The 21,937-nt window shown below is 37.5% G+C and overlaps 1 protein-coding gene across 4 annotated transcripts in view; it reads left to right on the top strand.

Annotated features, from left to right (window-relative positions):
• The window catches only part of ADAMTS20 (ADAM metallopeptidase with thrombospondin type 1 motif 20), a 170,606-nt gene that overhangs the window by 54,189 nt on the left and 94,480 nt on the right, over positions 1 to 21,937 (top strand). For all 4 annotated transcript variants that reach the window (XM_021090846.1, XM_021090843.1, NM_001257275.1 and 1 more), the window contains 4 exon segments: positions 3,583 to 3,688; positions 5,652 to 5,798; positions 8,138 to 8,279; positions 9,931 to 10,035. In XM_021090846.1, coding sequence (XP_020946505.1) covers positions 3,583 to 3,688; positions 5,652 to 5,798; positions 8,138 to 8,279; positions 9,931 to 10,035 — 500 coding nt within the window.

The raw sequence follows: 21,937 nt of genomic DNA, 5'->3' as shown, positions 1-21,937 counted from the left end.
TTCATTAAAATTTGTCCTAATATAGATTTTAAAATTTATCCTGCTTGGAATATGTTCTGATTTCTATATCTTCTTACTAATATCCTTAGCAATTCAAAAAAATTCCCATCTATTTTTTTCTAATTTTGTCTTTCTATTCTATCTCCTTGCTTCTGTCTAACCCTTAGTATATTTGTATTAAGTCTTCTCCTCCTATCTTCCATGCTTTCATTTCTTTTTCTCTTTATCCTTTATTCAAGCAGCTATAACATGCATTTTATTATTTTCATTTTTGGCTGCATCTAATTTGGTATTTCACACATCTTCTGAATTTTCCATTTCAACATATGTTTTCAATTTAAAATATCCTAGTTAGTTATTATTCAAAATCTACCTGTTCATTTTGTTTACATTCTTTTTATATTTGCTCTTATTTGCAATGCCTTTCATGTTTACCTAAATATTTCATTTCAAGTAATTTTATATTCCATCTTTGACCATTCCCATATCCTAAACATTTGATAGCCAAATATGTGGTTTCTGCTTTCTCTTATGTCGACTTATTTGCTTTTATGTTTGGTGATATCTGATCATAGCTCATATTTATTTAATATTAAACCATAAGATTTGTGGTGGACCACTTAAAAAGTGTGTGCTTTCTTCCAGAGAGGATTTTCAGTTGTTTTTGGTGTAATCCAAAGGGTGTAATGAACCAGCATACCTGACTTAATGCAAAAAAGTCAGAATCAGATTCTCTACTTTGAAGATTCCTCTAGCAAGCTCTTAGTCTCTGGATCTTATTGCTTTTATCAATATTTGCCCTCAGAGTAGCTTCTTTCCTTTCTTTTGATTGCTTACCATTTAGGATGTGGCTCAGGGTATAAATGTTTATATGTAAGAATGTATGCATGCATGGTTAAGAGAAAAGGACAGGGAGAGAATCTGTGTTAAGATTTTAGAGGTATGAGGATTTACTAGTTCTCATACATTCTAGGCTCAGTATTCATTAAAAAAGTAGTTTTTTTAATTACTGGCCTAATTTCTTTGTGGTAGGAGGATTGTCTAGAAACTCTAATCTCCTACAAATGTGGAAGCAGACACCTGCTACTCTAGCTTTTACAACAGACCCCCTTCTATTCTCCTTGCAACCCATTCTCTGTCTTTGTTAGAAGTATTTTATGAGTCAGTCATCTGAGAAGAATCCATTGACTATGTTGTATTTCTTACATTATCTATGCCTTGTTGTCAAATCTTTATACTAAAAGTTAAGTATGAATATACCTGCCATATCTTACTATTTTTAAAAATGATTTAGTGCTAGACATTCTGGGCTTTTCATGTAGAAGTGGGTGGTCTTTAGTCTCCATTAATTTTTTGCAGTTTTCAGCCACTCCTATGCACATAAATCATAATGACATCTAGAAATATAGACTATGGCCACCAAAGTATTCATATTATCCTTTAAGTCAGGGTAAAGATGATGATAATGATAGCTGGTATATTTGAGTGCTTCCTATATATCATACACTATATTAAGGTTTTACATGATTTAACTCATCTAATCTTCACAACAAACCTATTAAGTAAGACATATTATTCTAATTTTTAAAATGAGGGTAAATAAATAATTTGCCCAAGGCTACACAGCTTGGATTAACACAAGTTTTAGTATTTTATTTTCCCATCTAAAATATGTGGACAAAAATAGCAAACTGAAGAGAGTTCTTAATGACAAATACAAGATGTTGGTAATAAATACTGGGTTTCCTGCTTATTTTTGCTTTTGCAAGTATTGTTGCCTTAGTCTCTGAGCATTTTTACAAAGTATGTTGAAAAATGGTTTTTATTCTTCGAGATGATAGATTGTTGCCTCTGGGCAGGTTCGGGCACTTTCCAAACATGGAGAATCTGTATCAGATCTGGGCCTGTGCCACTTTATCCTCTCTCTGACCAGATTTAGAGAACCCTGAATCAGCAGGAGTGAATCTAGGCACAAACCATCAGCCAGCTGTTTGGTACTGTTTGGGGGGTGGTTTGCCCAAGCAAGGCTTTTTTACAGTAGGGTCAGAAAGAGTGCATATCTTTCCTTTTGTTAAAAATATATTGGTCAACGAACTTGTTGGTCTGACTTAATTTAACTTCTATTTCCATAAAGCCTTCTAATTGTTAGGAAATCTACTTTAAATGCTGAGAAAATGTCAACATTGTCAACACTGGTGATGAAAAGAATACATAGGAGGAGAGAGCTTAAACACAGTAGCCAAGTCTATGTTCTCTATATTAATGGAAATGTTATAAAATTAGGTTGTGATGATGGTTGTACAACTACAAATAAAAAATTGTATAAACTACCCATAAAAAAGAAATTTCAAAATGCAAATTTAATAGTAAAGAACTGGCTATTTTCTATACAGAAATCTTTTTTTTTTTAAATGAAAGGAATCATCATAGGAGAAAGACAAATTTACAAGCAAATATTGAGGCACAGTGAAAGTAAAATAAAATGCTAATTCGATTGATAATAAAATGGTGGATTGTTGTAAGGAGCACTTTTTTTGAATTTCTTATTCTAGATTAGGATTATATCTATTGTAACTCTTGTTGTCTTTGGTGGCCAGCCAGTTCATGCTGTCTTCATCTTTCAAGCAGTGATTTGAGTTACACACTGTTATTTAAATGTGACTAGATCTTGACATGTGATACATTTTCCATTGCTTAAATAGTTGCAGAATCAAGGGCTTGCAATCATTATGTCACTATAAAGTTTTATTTAACACATATTAAATCCAGGCACATTTCTAAGCATTTAAAATGTTTGTACTCATTCAGTTATCATCTGGTAGTTGAATAATTGTATGCTACTTCAGAAAAATTAAAGAAAATTCATAATTTATATGTTCTGTGCTATTTTCTTTATTAGTGCTATTACATATTTAAATACTCGTTACCTAACTTTCCTACTATTTACACTAAAATGTGGCCTTACACTTCATTCTTCTTGTAATACATGTTCTTTTCTTTTTCCTGTCTTTTTTTTTTAATATAGCGGTAGTTCAGGGAGAGGAACATTCTTTTTTTTTGTGTGTGTGTCTTTTTGCCATTTCTTGGGCCGCTCCCGCGGCATATGGAGGTTCCCAGGCTCGGGGTCTAATCGGAGCTGTAGCCACCGGCCTACACCAGAGCCACAGCAACATGGGATCCGAGCCGCGTCTGCAACCCACACCACAGCTCACGGCAACCCCGGATCGTTAACCCACTGAGCAAGGCCAGGGATCGAACCTGCAACCTCATGGTTCCTAGACGGATTCGTTAACCACTGGGCCACGACGGGAACTCCTTTTTCCTGTCTTTTTAAAAATTGCTCACACATCCCATATTTCAGATTATTTTCTTCAGTAAAAGAATCCAAGAATTTGCTAAAAAGATTCAGCTACAGAAAAATCATTCAGTTCTTTCTTTCTTCACCTTGTAAAATGTTCATGCAATATTAAGAGTCAACTGCACTCATTTCTGAGTAGTATTGTCAATGATAAAGCCTTTAGTGCTTTCTTTATGATTTTGGTATTTCCCATTTTGTTGAAATACAAACGTGACATTTTTCAGGTTTAGCAGAATTAGGTACCCTGTGTGATCCTTTACGGAGCTGCTCTATTAGTGAAGAAAACGGACTCAGTGCTGCATTTACCATAGCCCACGAGCTTGGGCACGTGTAAGTACCTTTGGCCCCCTCAGTAATGTGCCTTCTGTATACCATTGCATAGATGCCTAAAATCCCATCTTCCATTGAGTAATTAGCACCTTTATTTCTTTATAAAATATTAGTAGTGTAATCTTCACCCCTGAAATGCTAACTCTGGCTCTTTTGTGATCTATGTTAGGTCAGACAGGCTGCACAGATCAACAGACTAAGCAAAGAACTAGAACTTGGGAGTTCTTTTATTTCATTTACTGTATTGGATTACATGACAAGCACTTCTGGCCTCTATCCCTTGTTATCCTATACATGACCAGGTACTGTGCTCTACCATCTAATGGGAGGGCCTCCAGGGGCTCCTGGTTCTGGGGAACTCCAAAACTATTTGTAGTACCCACTCATTTCTTGCTTTTCTACCTCAGAGCCCCAGCAGAGGATGTAGCCTGTGGGAAATTTCTTAATCAGTATAAGATTTTTAAAACACTTTTTCTCCCAGTTCTATAGTTCTGGGGTTTCTTTTCTTTTCTTTTTTTTTTTCCTGCTTGTTGTTGTTGTTTTGGTAAAAAATTTGGGACTTTCGTATCTGCTCCTACATTATTAAAAAAATTCTGCTGGGGTTTTATGTTCCAAGGCTGGAGAGGCTCTGATTTCCCATGATACCCTAGGAGCTCCCATAGAAAGTTAGAAACCCCTAGATGCTCATCATATGTAAAATGATTCCACATGTACCTACAGCACTCTTTTTTGGTTATCTAGGAATGAGGAATTGAGGCTAGACTTATCTCTCTTAATTTGATTACATTTTCTCTTCCTGTTCATACCTTGACATCATTTGAGTACTCAGGTGGAATTTCAAGTTGAGATCTTTTTTATTAAACTAGTGCCTCTTCAGTTCCCTTTAGTATGGTTATGTCTTATGATCATCAGCCAGATGCACACTCACATTTTCACGTTGTTTGTTGAAGTGGTGGACAGGCGAAGGAGGATGCCTGGGGTACATCATGCGTTACAGCAGCATAGGGAAAGCACTGCCTGCTGGTTTCCAAAGGTGCCAGCTAGTGGAAGGATATTCTTTTTTGTTGTTGTTGTACAGCTATATTTTATTTTTTATTAAAGTATGGTTGATTTACAATATTGTTGGAAGAGTATTCTTGCAGAGGGTATCATCCTAGACAATTACTTTCTCCCTGAGAAACTCTGTAGGTGTCTTTAGAATATCGGTAAGTTGTTTAATGAAAACATTTATTTAAGTACAAATTTCAGCAGGCAAAGCCCTGAATGAGGTGGTTTCAATGTTCCTTCTAAATGCGAGTTTTTACTTGTGTCCTAAAAAGAATGCGTAGGATCTCTTGCTGACCAGCTAATTAATTAATATCACTGTTCTTGTAAATATTTGGTTGCCCTTTAGAAATATTTCTATTATTCTAGTTCTACCAGTCATCATTTGTTGATTAGAGACCAGAAAGAGCACTTAGGCTATTTCATGTGAAATAGATGGAAACTATAGAATAATATGGATTTAAGGATTAAAGAAAGTTGAAAAAAAATTTTTTTCTTGCCTTTTTTTTTTTTTTGATACAGTAGCACTAGGTAATGGCCTGGAATTTAGTGTGGTAGAACCTTTATCTACCCAAACACATCTCCTAGGGCATGCTGTTGGAAACTGCAGGTATTTTTATGTGAGTGCTATGCATACTGTGATAAGGTGAGACAGAATCCAAAGATTTTGATTGTTTAAATTCAGATACCAAATTAACAGACTATGCTACTGACCAAAGTTATAATCCAGTGTTTCTTAGATATAATGTGCTTCTAAACACGAAGGTAACCCTAGAGTTATAATATTTTATGGAGAGATCAAGATCCTGATGTAATGAGATTTATCTGCATTTTAGATTATACTATAAATATGAGATTGATTTCTAATGTTGCATAAATATTTTGGTACTCATTTTTAAGTGTTTATTTTTATTTTCAGATTTAATGTTCCACATGATGATAGTTTTAAATGTAAGGAAACTGGAACTAAACATCAATATCATGTAATGGCTCCAACTTTAAATTACCACACAAGTCCTTGGACCTGGTCAAAATGTAGTCAGAAATATATCACTGAATTCCTAGAGTAAGTGATTTATGTTACTTTAGTTAAATCATTGAACATTTATTAGGTTATAAAATTTGAAACCTGTATGTTCTTTTAGAGTGGTTCAATTTCTTTTGAGTTTTTTTATTGTTTGAATTAAGCTTACTTTCACTGTACAATTGGATGTTTAAATACAAGGAAGGAGTTCTATTATTTTAGTCCTAAATAAATAATTTGGGGGGTGGGTGTCAGTTCAGACTTAGCCATCTTTTTTTTTTTTCTTTTTTGGCCACACCTGCAGCATATGGAAGTTTCCAGGTCAGGGATCGAATCTGAGCCACAGCTGCCACCTAACCACAGCTGTAGCAACACTGGATCCTTAACCCACTGTGCTGAGGTGGGGCTCGAACCTGTACCTCTGAAGTGATCCATGCCACTGCAGAGACAAATGCTTGATTTTTAATCCACTGGGCCACAGTGGGAACTCCTAAGTATCATTTCTTAAAATTGGGGCTCTCAATTATGGTAAAAACTCCTTTTAGGAGGAAGACTTAATGAGAATCAAAACTTCCTTGTGCATGTTTGAATTTTTTCAGAAGCTCCTAGGTAATATTTTGAGAGGAGTTTGGGTGGTTCAAGTTTGAAGTACCCTTGCAGGATGGAGAAGAGCTAGCATCAAGTTATGAATATTCCAAATAACTCTCTAAAGCCACAGGGTATGGGGTCTCTAGGTTTACCTGTTCTTTTGGAGGCTCTTCCTTACTCTGAAGAGAGGAGGCAGATGTAGGTTTTTCTTACCTTGTCTCATCAACTCCTACCAGGCTTCTCTACTTCCAACTTCTTATCCAAATGGTGTTCTATCCTATAGCTACTGAAAATTGTCCAAAAGGCAAGGCCAAGCTCTTTCCAGGTAATCTTTTTGTGGAAACACAATCCCGAGGCATGTAGTTTTAGTCACCTATCTTTATGAGAACTATGGGAAAAATGAAACTGGGTTTTGGAATATATGTTTATAAATATATCCCTTAGTTTTAATCAGCACTGATCATTTATCCTTACATGGAAACTTAATTTAAAAGCACAACATGGAGTTCCCATTGTGGCTGAGTGGGTTAAAAACCCAATATAGTGTCTGTGTGGATGCTGATTTGATCCCTGGCCTCGCTCAGTGGGTTAAGGATCCGGTGTTACCACAAGCTGTGGCCTGGGTCGCAGATGTAGCTTGGATCTGGTATTGCTATGGCTGTAGTGTAGCCTGGTAGCTGCAGTTTTGATCCCACCCCTAACCTGGGAACTTGCATGTGCCTCAGGTGTGGCCCTAAAAAGAAAAAAAGAAAAAGCACAGCACACAGTTGCTGATCTATATACATGGCTTCCTAGAGCTTTGTTCAATTGTTGACTGAGGTATCAATTAAAAGTATCAATGGGTGTGCTTATTTATGGAAGGGGTAATATGATTCCCTCCAATGGGTATTTGAAAAGTTGCACATTCACTTTTTGGACAAAATTTAATATGCCTGCTAGCTGGTAAAGAACTTCCCCTAAATATTTCTTCCAGTTATTGCAGTTGAATAAATTTCTTTGAAACCAGTGGGAATGACTGAACATTTTCACAAAGCTTTCCATAGAGTACACATTGCATGACAAACTAGGAGTATCAAACACACATTTTCACCACTATCTACCACTTTTCTAATTCCTTTAAAGATATCATATGTTTTAATAGCACCTTGCAAGGTAGACATTACCACACTCACTTTACAGATGACCTAGGCTCAGGGATACTAAATGCCTTTTCCACAACATGCATTCAGGGAGGTGGTGCAACCCAAATGCAAACTCTCAAAGCTGGCTTTCTTCACTCTGTGTTATATTCTTTTCTGAAAAAACAAACAAAAAAACCCTCTGAGATGGAGACAGCATTACACTATAACACTTTTTGAGTTTCCTTTGTTTTGCTGTCATTTAGAACTATAAATGTAGTTTCCCAGATGATTTGAAAAACTTTTATGCATTTTGACAATGTGGACATTAGATATAGTGTATTGCTGTTGGATAGTAAAGCAGATCAAAAGTGTAATATGATCAAACTAGGAGTATATGTTTCAGACACTGTATTCTGATGAATTTATCTTTGTTGTTGTTCTCTTTTTTTTAAAATTACTTTTAAGGCAGTTGTGGGGACCAAATGAGAACAAACACATAAGAAGTCTTTTATAACCTGTGAGGTTTTCTCACTGACTTTGTGTGAGTTAGTTTAAAAATTAACTTTGATATTCTCTTTGAAAGTGCAGAACTGCAGAAAATGTGATAAAGAATCTTATACTGAAATGCCTATGTGTGTGTTCACTATATTGTGTTTTCTATCATTGTTTCAGTACTGGTCATGGGGAATGCCTCCTTGACAAACCAAATGGGAGAATATATGATCTCTCTTTACAACTTCCTGGATTGATGTATGATGTGAACAAGCAGTGTGAACTTATGTTTGGTCCTGGATCACAAGTGTGCCCCTATTTGGTAAGAAAAATTCTGTCCTTTTGTTTGCACACTACCATAAAGTTGTGGTTAGAATATATTTCAAAAAGTACATTTATTTTGGGCAGAAATGGTGCTGAATAGAGCTTGAAAATTTTTAAGTATTAGAAATATTTGGCCTTTGTCAGAAAGGGGGTTACACAAAGGGGGAAACTAAAATTTCTTGAGTACTTATTGTATGCCAGGTACTGTGTTAGAAACTTAAAAAGTACCGTTAACTCTCACAAAATCCTTTGAAGCATCCCCAGTCAGAAAACAGAGCCACAGAGCTGTTATTGAAAATTAAAAACTTTCAAATAGTTATTTTCAAAGGATATTGTTTTGCAGGTGGGAGAAGACAAAAAAAAGGTTTTGATAATGAATTGCGTTAAAGGCCCCAGGAATCTATTAGACTGCATTTTAATTTATACAGATTTGAATCCAAAAAAAATGGAACTTGGGGCGTATTGTTTAGTGTTCATTAAACTACTACTTTATAATTTATTTTGAGGATTTTTTTCATAGGTCAGATACTTGAAATTTCCACTGAAATAATTAACACTTTGACTGGATCTTTGCCCAGGATTTTGTCTTATTGGGGGGTAAACTTAGGATTTAGTTTGAATAAATGGCACTACTTGGTGAATTCGGGCCTTACCTTTCCAAGCAGAATGTTCATTCCATTTTCTTCATTTCTATATAAATTTTTTGCCAGATTTCTTACTACACTACTAGATTGTGTGGTTCATTGGATCAGGAATTCAGCCTTATTCACTCATTTAAATAAAGATATATCCCCAGGGCTTAGTTCAGGATCTGCCACATAATAGGTGCCAGGGAATAAATACTTACTGAATGTTGAATGATTGAATCCATGATTGCATGAATAAGTGAGTGAATGAAAGTTAGAGTGAGCACAGGGACAACCAAGCAATTCCACATAGGTAATATTATTCCTAAAAATCTTAAATTTATAATTGTCAAATTTATAACATACACAATGGAGGGGGAAAAGATTTACCTTAAATTTTTGTTATAAAAGATGTATTTCTTTCCGACCTTACTTAGATACTGAATAAACTTTGAATTTATATTCAGAAAAAGAAAAGGATTATCTTGGGTATAGCTCCTGTGAGCTTCTGTGGATTTTTATATCTTGTGAAAACTTCAGAACCCTTTGTTCAAAAGTTAAAAGTATGCATTATATTTACAAAATAGGAAGCCAGTATACATTATACAGTATTTCTATGCACATTATTCATACATTCCACTGTTGGATCAAAAGAGACTTTTGGAAACTCCTTGTGAAGAATACTTATCAACAAAAAGTCCTTTAGAAAAATATCTTGCAAAGAGAAAAATGTCTCATGTTAAGTCTGAATACTTCCACTCCAAGTGCATCTCTTCCATTGTTCAATGTTTGATGAAAATCCAAGAACTTTTAAAAACAAAATGTTGCTACTGTTTATTGTTTAGAGGGAAGAATCCATGAGTAGGACTGACTTAGTAAAGATATTTTACTGATGATTTCTGATTGTTTGCGAAACCAGGAAGTATCTAGGGTCAACTTATAAACTGATACATGACACTGAATTGATGCAATGGTTGTTGTATTATTTTTACAATTGTTTGCCTGCCTTTTGTTACTCTACAGAAACAATGCAGGCGTCTCTGGTGCACCAGTGCAGAAGGAGTTCACAAGGGCTGTCGTACCCAACATATGCCACTAGCAGATGGAACAAACTGTGGTCCTGGGATGGTAGGTTTTCTCCAAGGGTGAGTTTTGTATCAAGAGATTATCCAAGGATGTGATTGCTCTGTATTTCAGCACTCTTTCTTTCCACTGTCAAACTCTGTTCTGCTAGTTAAATTATTGCTTTTGCCGTATTTGTTTGATGTAGTATGTTGTCAGGTGCATTAAAAATTTAATTTTACCCTCTTTTCTTCAATATCTAGCAGATAGACAATTATAGTTAAACAATTATATGGACATTTGGTTATCTAAATGTATGTTAATCTTGTTATTAAAATGACTGTATGAGTTCCCTTTGTGGCTCAGTGGGTTAAGAACCCAACTAGTATCCATGTGGATGTAGGTTTGATCCATGGCCTTGCTCAATGGGTTAAGGATCCAGCTTTTCCACAAGCTGTGGTGTAGGTCACAGCTGTGGCTCGGATCTGATGTTGCTGTCACTGTGACATAGTCCAGCAGCTGCAGCTCCAGTTCAGCCCCGAGCTTGGGAACTTTCTTATGCCGCAGGCATGGCCCTAGAAATAAAAAAAAAAAAAAATGAGTTCAGACATAAATATTTCAGCAAATCCCCCAATTCATGAATGTCACCATTGTAAACCTTTTCTCCAAACAATTTCAGATAAGTATAATTGAAAGTTTTAAATGGCTTCTTCAGATCTTTATTGGTTTTACATGTTTTAAAATACATTATACCCCTAGAGTAAACTGCCTGCCATACTCTGTCTTTGCCATTCTAGCACCAGGCATGAACTTGGCAGAACTAAATCTGCCAACATGATGTCAAGTGATAGGGTTCACCGTGATAGTGAAGTGTGTTGTATGAGAAGATGAAGTCAAACTGTACTTGGTGCTCCAAGAGGAAGGCAAGTTCGTCGGTCTTGGTAGCCAGTGTTGTGTGCACTGCATAAGTTTAAGTCTCTGAGCTACCTTGGCATGGAAGGAACACTGCTTTGGCCATGGGTTGGCTAGTGCTGCCTCTCTTGGTAACTTCACATCAGGCAAAAGTAAAAACTCCTTAAAATTAAGGTCAGTTCAGTAACTGAGCTTGTGCCTTTACCACCTATTGCTTCATTGAAATGTTTGTACCATCTACTGCCCTTCTCTTGAATCACTTTTCCATCGAAAGGCATGTGTTTTCCACGAATATCACTCGTATCACGAATGCATTGCTTATTAAAGGGGCGAAGTACACAGTGAAATGCTTTAGCACTCAGATTACTTTGTAATATTAGGATAAAAAATCTAGCAGACTTCAGTTCATAAATTTAAGCTAGAACTGAATTTCTATGTTTGAATTTTAATTTATCTAAAATTTTTTAAATCTGAGCATAAGAATCTTTTTTTAAAAAAAAAATTCATTTTTCTCACTTCTTGTGATCAGTACTAGTAATTGGCTTTTGGGGTTGAAGAGGAGTGGCATTTGTAAGGGTTACTGATTATCTGAGGGTGAACAGAGAAAAAATCCTTTCTGAATTTTGAGTAGTAGGCTGCTAATGTTAGCCCAGTGGATAAAAAACATGTTCCAAGATGCTCACCTGATTCAAATCTAGGATGTGGCCTTAGTGCCTTAGCTAATTTTTAAATTACTGTATGCAGTGGACCTTCAGGCTAGTTTGCATGTGACTAAAATACAGATTGGCATATTTACAAATATCAAGAGAGACACTGTAACTAATTCACTGAGCAGTCTAAATCCAGCTTGGGCATAAACATGATTTTTAAAATATGAATAAAATGCGCAAGTCCTAGTACACATCTTGATGTATTTTAACAAATGTAGATGGTCTCATGTTCTAATCTTGATTGAGAGGTTGGCTATTTCCATCACTCTAAAAAGTACAGTTTCACCTCTTTGTAGACAGTTTCACTTTTTTCAAGAGGCACGTCCTCTTTCTGTTTCTATTTCCATAGATTAGTTTGTCTCTTCTTCATTTTTATTTCCTTCCAGTTGGGAGATAAAACTGACATATAGCACTGTATACGTTTAAGGTATGCAGCATAACGATTTTTTTTTTTCAGCATAATGATTTGGCTTACATACCTCATGAAGTGATTATCCTAATACGTTTAGTGAACATCCATCATCTCATATAGATACAGAATTAAAGAAATGAACAATGAAATCAACTATATTGAATAAAAAATATGCACCAAGAAAAGAAAACGTATTTTTCCTTGTGATGAGAAATCTTAGAATTTACTCTCTTAACAGTGCTCATACATAACATACAGTGGTATTAATTACATTTACCTTATTGTGCATTGCCACGCTGGTACTTATTTATCTTATAACCTGAAGTTTTTATTTTTGGACTACCTTTATCAATTTCCTTCCTCCCAACCCCCTGCCTCTGTAACCACAAATATGATCTCTTATTTTTGAAGTGCAGTTGACCTACATCATTATGTTAGTTCCAAGAACACAATAGAGTGACTTGATATTTCTGTACATTTCAAGATGATCATCATGATAAGACCAGTTACTGTCTGTCACTGCCTTTAATTATCGACTGTATTCTCCACACGGTACACTTCATACATATGACTCATTTGTTTTCATAACTGGCGGTTTGTACCTCATAATCTCACTTACTTATTTCTTTCCTTCCCCCAAATCTCCACTATGGCAGCTATCTGTTTCTTTCTGTATCTGTGAATCTGTTTCTCTTTAGTTATATTTGTTTATTTGTTTTGTTTTTTTAGATTCCACGTATAAATGAAATCATACAGTATTTATCTATTATCTGGCTTATTTCACTTAGCATAATACCCTCTAGGTCCGCCTGTGTTGTTGCAGATGGCAAGATTTCATTCTTTTCTTTGGCTGAGTAGCATTCTGTGTGTGTGTGTGTGTGTGTGTGTGTTTGTCCATTCATCTATTGATGGATATTTTGGTTGCTTCCATATCTTGGTTATTGTAAAATAGGCTTCACTGAACATAGGGGTGCATATATCTCTTCAAATCAGTGGTTTTTTTCACTTTAGATAATACCCAGTAATGGAGTTGCTAGATCATATGGTAGTTCTGTTTTTAATTATTTGAGGAGCTTTCACACTGCTTTCCATAGTGGCTGTACCAATTTATATTACCACCAGCAGTGCACAAGTGTTCCCTTTTCTCACCAACATTTGTTATTTGTTGTCTTTGTGATGATAGCCATTCTCATAGATGTGAGGTGATATCTCATGGTGCATTGGATCTGTAATTGATCAAAATGAGATATGATGTCGAGCATCTTTCCATGTGCCTTTTGGCCACCTGGATGTCTTCTTTGGAAAAATATCTGTTTAGGACCTCTGCGCATTTTTAAATATGATTTATTTTTTGATGTTGCATTGTGTGAATTCTATGTATATTTTGGGTATTAATCCTTTATTAGATATATTGTTTGCAAATATCTTCTCCCATTCAGTAGATAGCCTTTTCATTTTGTTGATTGTATCCTTTGCTGTAAAGGAGCTTTTTAGTTTGATGTAGTCTCATTTATTTTGCTTTTGTTTCCTTTGCCTGAGTAGACATATGAAAAAATATTACCAGGATCAATGTCAAAGTACATACTGCTATGTTTTTTTTTTTCTATAAGTTTTTATGTCTTACATTTAAGTCTTTTTTTTACTTTATTTTTGTATATGGTATGAGAAAGTAGTCCCATGTAATTCTTCTGAATATGGTTGTTTAATTTTTCCCAGCACCAGTTATTTATTTTTATTTTTATATTATTATTTTTTTTTTGCCTTTTTGCCTTTTCTAGGGCCACTCCTGTAGCATATGGAGGTTCCCAGGCTAGGGGTCTAATTGTTGCTGTAGCTGCTGGCCTATGCCACAGCTACAGCAATGCCAGATCCGAGCCGTGTCTATGACTTACACCACAGCTCACGGCAACACCGGATCCTTAACCCACTGAGCAAGGCCAGGGATCAAACCCGCAACCTCATGGTTCCTAGTCAGATTCGTTAACCACTGAGCCATGACAGGAACTCCAGCGCCAGTTATTAAAGAGACTTTATTTTCTTCATTGTATATTCTTGGCTCTTTTGTCATAGATCAACTGACTATAAGTGCATGGGTTTATTTCCGGGGTTTCTATCCTGTTCCATATCCTGATCGATATTTCTGTCTCTGTGCCAGTGTCATAATGTTTTGATTACTGTAGCTTTTAGTATGGTTTGAAATTAGGGCATGTGATACCTTCAGCTTTGTTCTTCTTTGTCAAGAATGTTTTGGCCTCTTGGGGTCTTTTGTGTTACCATATAAATTTTAGAATTATTAGTTCTGATTTTGTGAAAAATATTGTGATTTTATAAGGATTGCATTGATTCTGTAGATTACTTTGGGTAGTATTATCATTTTAACAATATTAGTTCTTCCAATCCCTGAACACAGTATACCTTTCCATCTGTTTGTGTTATCTTCAGTTTTGTTCTTTAGTATCTTGTAGTTTGCTGAGTACAGATCTTTTACCTCCTTGTATTTATTTCTAGGTGTTTCGTTCTTTTTGATGTGGTAGTAAATCAGATTGTTTTCTTAAATTCCCTTTCCAATAATTCATTGTTAATGTATAAAAATGCAACCGATTTCTGTATATTAATTTTGTTGCTTGCATTTTTACTGAATCCATTCATGAGTTCTAGTACTTTTTGTGGCATCTTTTGAATTTTCTGTTTATAGTATTATGTCATCTGTAGAATGACAGTTTTGCTTCTTCCTTTCCAATTTGGATTTCTTTCATTTATTTTCTTATCTGGTTGCTGTAACTAGGAATTCCAACACTTCGTTGCATAAAAGTGGTGAGAGTGGATGTTCTTGTCTTGTTCCTTGACTCGTCTTAGAGGAAATGCTTTCAGCTTCAAATAGGATTTAGCTATGAGCTAGTCATATGTGGCCTTTATTTTGTTGAGGTATGTTCCCTCCATACCCATTTTGTTGAGAGTTTTTATCATAAGTGGATGTTAAATTTTGTCATAAGCTTTTAAAGCATCTATTGTGATGATTGTGTGCTTTTTTTTTTTTAAACTACACTCATGGCATATAGAAATTCCCAGGTCAGGGATCAAATCTGAGCCACAGCTGCAACCTATGTCACAACTGTGGTATACTAGATCTTTAAGCTACTGCACCAGGCTGGGGATCAAACCTGCACTGCCATAGAGACAACACCAGATCCTTAACCTGCTGCACCACAGCAGGAACTCTGATCATGTGCTTTTTATTCTTGAGTTTTTTATATGATATATCACATGAATTGATTTGTGAATATTGAATAATTGCACCCTTGGGATAAATCCCACTTGATCATGGTGTATGATCCTTTTACTGTATTATTGAATTCAGTTTGCTAATATTTTGTTGAAGATTTTTGCATCTATGTTCATCCGTGATACTGATCTGTAATTTTCTTTTTTGTGATATCTTTGCTTTCTGTATCAAGGTGATGCTGCCCTTGTGGAATGAATTCAGAAGTGATCCTTCCTCTGTAATTTTTGGAATAGTTTGAGAAGAATATGTATCAGCTCTTCTTTAAATGTTTGGTTTCACTTGTGAAGCCATCTGGCCCTGGGCTTTCATTAGTCGGGAGGTTTTTTTTTTTTAATTGCTGATTCATTTTCATTACTAGTGAACTTTATGAACTGATACTTTTATATTTTCTCTTTCTTCCTAACTCAGTATTAGGCTATTGAAAATTTCTAGGAATTTACGCATTTCTTCCAGGTTGTCCATTTTATTGACGTATAATTTTTAGTAGTCATCTCTTATTATCCTTTGTGTTTCTTTGGTATTAATTATAATTTTTACTTTTTCACTTTGGATTTTATTGCATCCCTCATTTTTAGCCCTCCTTTTTTCTTAATGGATATGAATAAAGTCAATTTTGTTTATCTTTTCAAAGAACCAGCTCTTGGTTTCATTCATCTTTTCTATTATTTTTTTAATCTGTATTATTAATTTCTTCTTTGGTCTTTATGACTTCTTTCCTATACTAACTTTGAGTTTTGTTTTTTGCTTTTTATTTTCTTTTTAGGACCACACCTGTGGCATATGGAAGTTCCCAGGCTAGGGGTTGAATCAGAGCTGCAGATGCTGCCACAGCAACATCAGATCCAAGCTGCAGCTTGTGGCAACACTGGATCCTTACCCCACTGAGAAAGACCAGGGATCAAACCCACATTCTCATGGATACTAGTCAGGTTATGAACTTGGTGAGCCACAATGGGAACTCCTGTTTTTTTCTTTTTTACTCTAGTTCCTCTAGGTGTAAGGTTAGGTTGTTTATTTGAGATTTTTTTTTCTTGAAGTATTGCTACAAATATTCCTCTTAGAGATTTTGAATTGTTGTGTTTTCATTTTCATTTCTCTCCAGGTATTTTTTGATTTCTTTAGTGATGCATTGGTTGTTTAGTAGCATATTGTACAGCCTCTATATGTTTGTGTTGTTTTGCAGTTTTTTCCTTGTTGATTTCTTGTCTCATAGCATTATTGTCAGAAAGGATGCTTGATATGATTTCAGTCTTCTAGGTTTTGTTGGTTGCTGGGTTCTGCTTTGTGTGGAGGCTGCTGGCCACTTGTGGGTGTAGCTGGGTTCTGACACAGCTGGCTGCACAATCAGGGGAGTCTTGGTTTTCATGCTGGCTCACTGATGGGTAGAGCTGTTTCCCAGGGTAGCTGATTGAGGGGCCCAAGGTATCCCCGAGCTAGTGTCAAATGGCTAGTGTATAAGGATAAAGCAAGGGCCAAGGGCACCCCATGGTACTGGCCTCCTTGTGGGCAGGCCAGGATTTTACACAGCTGGCTTTGGGGCCATTGTGCTCCCAAGGTTGGGGGTCCTTAGGGCCCAGGGAGTTCAGGAGCTGGTACCTGCCCACTAGTGGGTGAATTTGGCCCCAGGGCTAATGATGGCCCATGGTGGGTGGTGCTGGATTTTGGGGTCTCCAGCTATAGAGCCTGGGGTCCTAGAGCTGCTGTTAGTTTGCAGATAGGTGGGCTAAGGTCCAGGAAATCCCTGGGCTAGTGCTGGTCCACTGGTGTGTTGAGTCTGGTTCAGGTCTCTGACTACAGGGCCTTGTTGGTCCCCTTGGTGTGGGCCAGCAGGTAGCTGGCCAGTGACCAGAGGATACCAGAGCTGGTGCTGCCCCCTGGTGGGCAAGCTTTTTCTAATGGCTGGTTGTAAGCTCTGGGGCCCTTGGGGCTAGTGCTGGCACACTGGTGGTTGGAAGCAGGTCCTGGACCCTCTGGTGGGCAAGACCAGGTTCTGCATTGGTTGGGGTCTCAGTGGGTTCTGTGGCATCAGGCCTGTTGGTGGATGGCCTGTGTTCCCTCCCAAATAGCTGTTTGGTGGGAGGCGTCCCAGGTCTGGAGCCAGCAGGCCAGTGGGCAGGGCCAGGTCCTGATGTTAGTAAGCTAGTAGAAGGATTAAAAATTGGTGCTTGCCAGTACCAGTGTCCTTGTGGTAGGATGAGCTCCTTAAAAGGGCTCCTACCAGGGTCTGTGTTTCCAGGGTGAGTCCCAGTTGCTTTTTGCCTCTCTGGGAGGCTCTCCAAGATCAGCAAGTGGGTCTGACCCAGGCTTCTTTCACATTCCTGCTTCTTCCTTAGATCTGGGGACATCTGAGATTTTGGGGGGCCTTTTAAGAGCGGAGTCTCTGTTTCCTACAGCCCTCCGGTTCTCCTGACAAGAAGCCATGTTGGCTTTCAAGGCCAAACATTGTGAAGCTCATCTTCCCAGGTCAGGACCCCCAGGCCAGGAGCCTGATGAGGGTTTGGACCTCTGTCCTTGGGGAGAACCTCTGCAGTTGTAATTATCCTCCCCTTTGTGGGTTGCCTACCTGGGGGTCAGGGTCTTAACTATATATATACTATGTTCCTTCCCACCCATCTCCTTGCGGTTCCTTCTTTATATCTTTAGTTACAGAAGGTCTTTCTGCTTGTCTTTGGGTTCTTTTCATCAGTAGTTGCTCCATAAATAGGTGTAATTTTTGTGTGCCATGGGAGGAGGTGAGCTCAGGACCTACCATCTTTGTCTCATCTCATGCTGTTCTTCATTTTAAAGTAAATGAGACTATAGAGGATACCCTGTTGTGGCAAAGAGTGAGTTGGTCAAGCTTCTGTGCATCGACATAATGTTTTTGAGTTTCGTTTATGTTATTATGTTATTGTGTAAATCAGTACTTCATTCCTTTATGTTGCAGTGTAATTCAACTGTACTGTAATTTTTTTTTTTTTTTTTTTTTTAGGGCCATACCTGTGGCATATGGAAGTTTCCAGGCTAGGGGTCGAATCAGAGCTGCACCTGCTGGCCTACATCAAAGCCACAGCAGCGTGGGATCTGAGCTGCGTCTATGACCTATACCACATCTCACAGCAATGCCAGATCCTTGACCCACTGAGTGAGGGCAGGGATTGACATCCTCATGGATACTAGTTAGGTTTGCAACCTGCTGAGCCACAACGGGAACTCCCCATAATTTGTTTATCATTCTTCTGCTGATGGGTATTTGGGTCATTTCCAGTTTTTCAGTTTTATAAATAAAGCTTCCAGGAGCAACCTTGGATAAGTCTTCTTGTGGACATATGTTTGCATTTCTCTTAAGTAAATACTTAGAGTAAATACTTAGAATAGAATTGCTGGATCATAGGGTAGGTGTGTGTTTAACTTCATAAGAAAGTGCCAAACAGTTTCCCAAAATATGTGAACCATTTTAGACTCACCAAGCAATGCATGAAAGTTTGAGTTGCTTTGCATTCTTTGCCAATTTTTGTTATTGTTAGCCTTAACAAAGCTTTAGCCATTCTCATGGGTGCAAAATAGGATTTCTTTGTGATTTTAACTTGCCTTATCCTGATTATTATCAGTTTTGAGCATCTTTTCATTTGTTTATTAGCCACTTAACTATTCCCCCAGTGAGATGGTATGGAAAGCATGGGTGCTGGAATTCAAGGTCAATGTGATGAAATATTGAGACCTACTTTAAAGCCCATGTAGATTAAAAGCAGAGGTGGCATTTGGGGTAACACATGGATCATAATAATATAAATTCACTTTAAAAAATTAATTGAAAATAGTGAACCCCTGTCCATTAGCCATATTCAGTATTAAATGGACTGGATGTTTATTTAAGAAAAATTTAATCAAAGTCCTGTAATTTTGCTTTAATACTCTCCTTTAGTTTCTTCTTTTTGTGATTATCTTACATGTGAGACTGTGTGTTAAATGCTTTTAGTAGCAGATCCATTTGCATGAAGACATGCTGAACCCACCTGACAAGGAGTTAATTTTACTGCTTGGTAAACAATATCACATTCTTTTTCATGTTCTGATCTCTCAGAAATAAATAAACATGAAGGGAACATGCAAGGATTATTTAATGTGTCTGGAAGGTGCCCCCACAGTTTACATGAACAATAATATAGTCTACTCCGATATTTTTGTTTTTATTTACTTCTAATATGGCTTTCTCTTATTGAATGATTTGTTTTGATGGAGGGACAGAGGATTCTTCCTGCGAGTAAACTTGGTGATGGGATTAAATCATTCAACAAAAATTTATCAAGGACCTGCAAGATGTTAGATTCTATTCTAGGTGCTCAGGATACATCAGTGAACAAAAGAGAAAAAGTCTCTGCCCTCCGACCCTCGGAGCTTATATTCTAGTGGGATACTGCAGTATTACCCACAATATATATAAAAGTACCATGAACAAGAGAAATAGAGCAGAAGAAGGATTGGAAGTTGGGTAGCAGGAGAGGGCAGATTGCAATTTAAAATATGGTGGTCAGGAGTTCCCATCTTGGTGCAGCGGAAACGAATCTGACTAGGAACCATGAGGTTGTGGGTTTGATCCCTGGCCTCGCTCAGTGGGTTAAGGATCCGGTGTTGCTGTGAGCTGTGGTGTAGGTCACAGACGTGGCTCGGACCTAGCGTTGCTATGGCTCTGGTGTCAGGCTGGCGTCAACAGCTCTGATTGGACCCTATCCTGGGAACCTCCATGTGCCACGGGTGCAGCTCTAAAAAGACAAAAGACAAAAAAGTAATAGTAATAAAATGAAATAAAATATGGCAGTTAAGGTAGATCTTATGGGAAGTTGCCTAATGAGCTGTTTTAAAGAAATTGAGGAAGCTGGCTATGAGGACATCACAGAAGAGTTAGTTCTAGGCAGAGGGAGCAGCTAAGCTCCTAAACCCAAGTGTTTCTAGATTGCTCAGGGAGGAGCAAGGAAGACATTTGAGCTGGAGTGCAGTGAAAAGAGAGAGAGAGAGAGATGTGGGAAGTTACTGGAAGAATATGATGTAGGGCCTTGCAGGCCATTGTGAGAATCTTGTAATGCTCCATGTGAGATAATCGAAGGATGTGAACAGAGGAGTCACCTAATTTGACTTAATTTTAAAGTCATATTAAAAAAGGATCCACAGAAAAGAAACTCCTGGACTTGGAGAATAGGCTTGTGGTTGCCAAGGGGGAGTGGGAGGGAGTAGGATGGATTGGGGGCTTGGGTTAATAGATGCAGACTATTGCCTTTAGAATGGATTAGCAATGAGATCCTGCTGTGTAGCACTGAGAACTATGTCTGGTCACTTATGATGGAGGATGATAATATGAGAAAAAAATAATGTATATAGGTATGTGTAACTGGGTCACCATGCTGTACAGTAGAAAAAAAAATAATGTATTGAGGAAATTAAAAAAAAAAAAGATCACAACCATTCTGGCAAAACTGTTGAGGCTAAATTGTAGGGCCTTAGAGTAGAAACAGAGGAGATCTACTCAGGGAGCTGTTGATAGAGATGAGAAGTGATGGTGGCTCAAACCAGCGTGAGGATTAACAGTCAACTTTGTATGTGTTTTTGAAGGAACTAGAGCCCTTGCTAATGTATTAGACATGGACTGTTAGAGTAAGAAAAGATAGGATGATGAGAAGAGATAGAGGAGGAAGAGATAGGTTTTTGCCTCATCAGTTGAGATCAACTCAAAAGATTTTGAGGGGGCAGGGCAAGAGTTGTGTTTGGGGTATGCTATATTTTAAGTGGTTATGAGACACTCAAATGAAGATTTAGAAGCAGCTGCCTACAAAGCCTGGGGTTCAGGAGAGAGATCTGGACTAGGAGCAGTTGTTGACAGAGAAGAATAAAGGACCAAGGTCTGAGCCTGGGGACATTAAGAGGTCAGAAAGAAAAAACAGTAAAAGAAACTACACAAGTGAAATCATCAAAGATAAAAGAAAGCCAAGAGTGTGTAGAGCCCTGGAAAACAAGAAAGAACATATTAGAGAGGAAGAAGGATTAGCTGTTTCACACACTGCTGAGTCAAGGAAGACCATGGCTGAGAACTGGCCATCCATCAGTCATGGTGTCCTGGAGGCTACTGGTGATGTACCATGAGCAGGTTCACGAAGGGTGGGGTGTGAAAAGTCCCTGGCTGGGATGGGGCAATGAGAGAGAATAGGCAGAGGGGGTTAGCCAATGAACATAGGCAACTCTTTCAAGGAAAAACAGGACAGTAACTGGTGAAGGAAGTGAGATCTAAGAAAAGTTTGTTGTCTTTAAAGGAAGAGAAATAAGAACATGTAAGTTAAAGAGAATGAGTTGAGTATTTATCAAACTCATAAAGAACCTCTTCTTTTTTAAAAATTTCCAATCAGGAGTTCCTGTCATGGCTCAGTGGTTAACGAATCCGACTGGGAACCATGAGGTTGCAGGTTCAATCACTGGCCTTGCTCAGTGGGTTAAGGATCTGGCATTGACGTGAGCTGTGGTGTAGGTTGCAGACGTGGCTCGGATCCCACATTGCTGTGGCTCTGGCGTAGGCCAGTGGCTATAGCTCTGATTCGACCCCTAGCCTGGGAACCTCCATATGCCATGGTACGGCCCAAGAAATGGCAAAAAGACCAAATAAATAAATAAATAAATACAATTTTC

Source organism: Sus scrofa, chromosome 5, assembly GCF_000003025.6.
Source record: "Sus scrofa isolate TJ Tabasco breed Duroc chromosome 5, Sscrofa11.1, whole genome shotgun sequence".
NCBI lineage: Eukaryota > Metazoa > Chordata > Mammalia > Artiodactyla > Suidae > Sus > Sus scrofa.
Note: the sequence above shows the minus strand (reverse complement) of the source record. Positions and strands in the feature narration are given on the sequence as shown.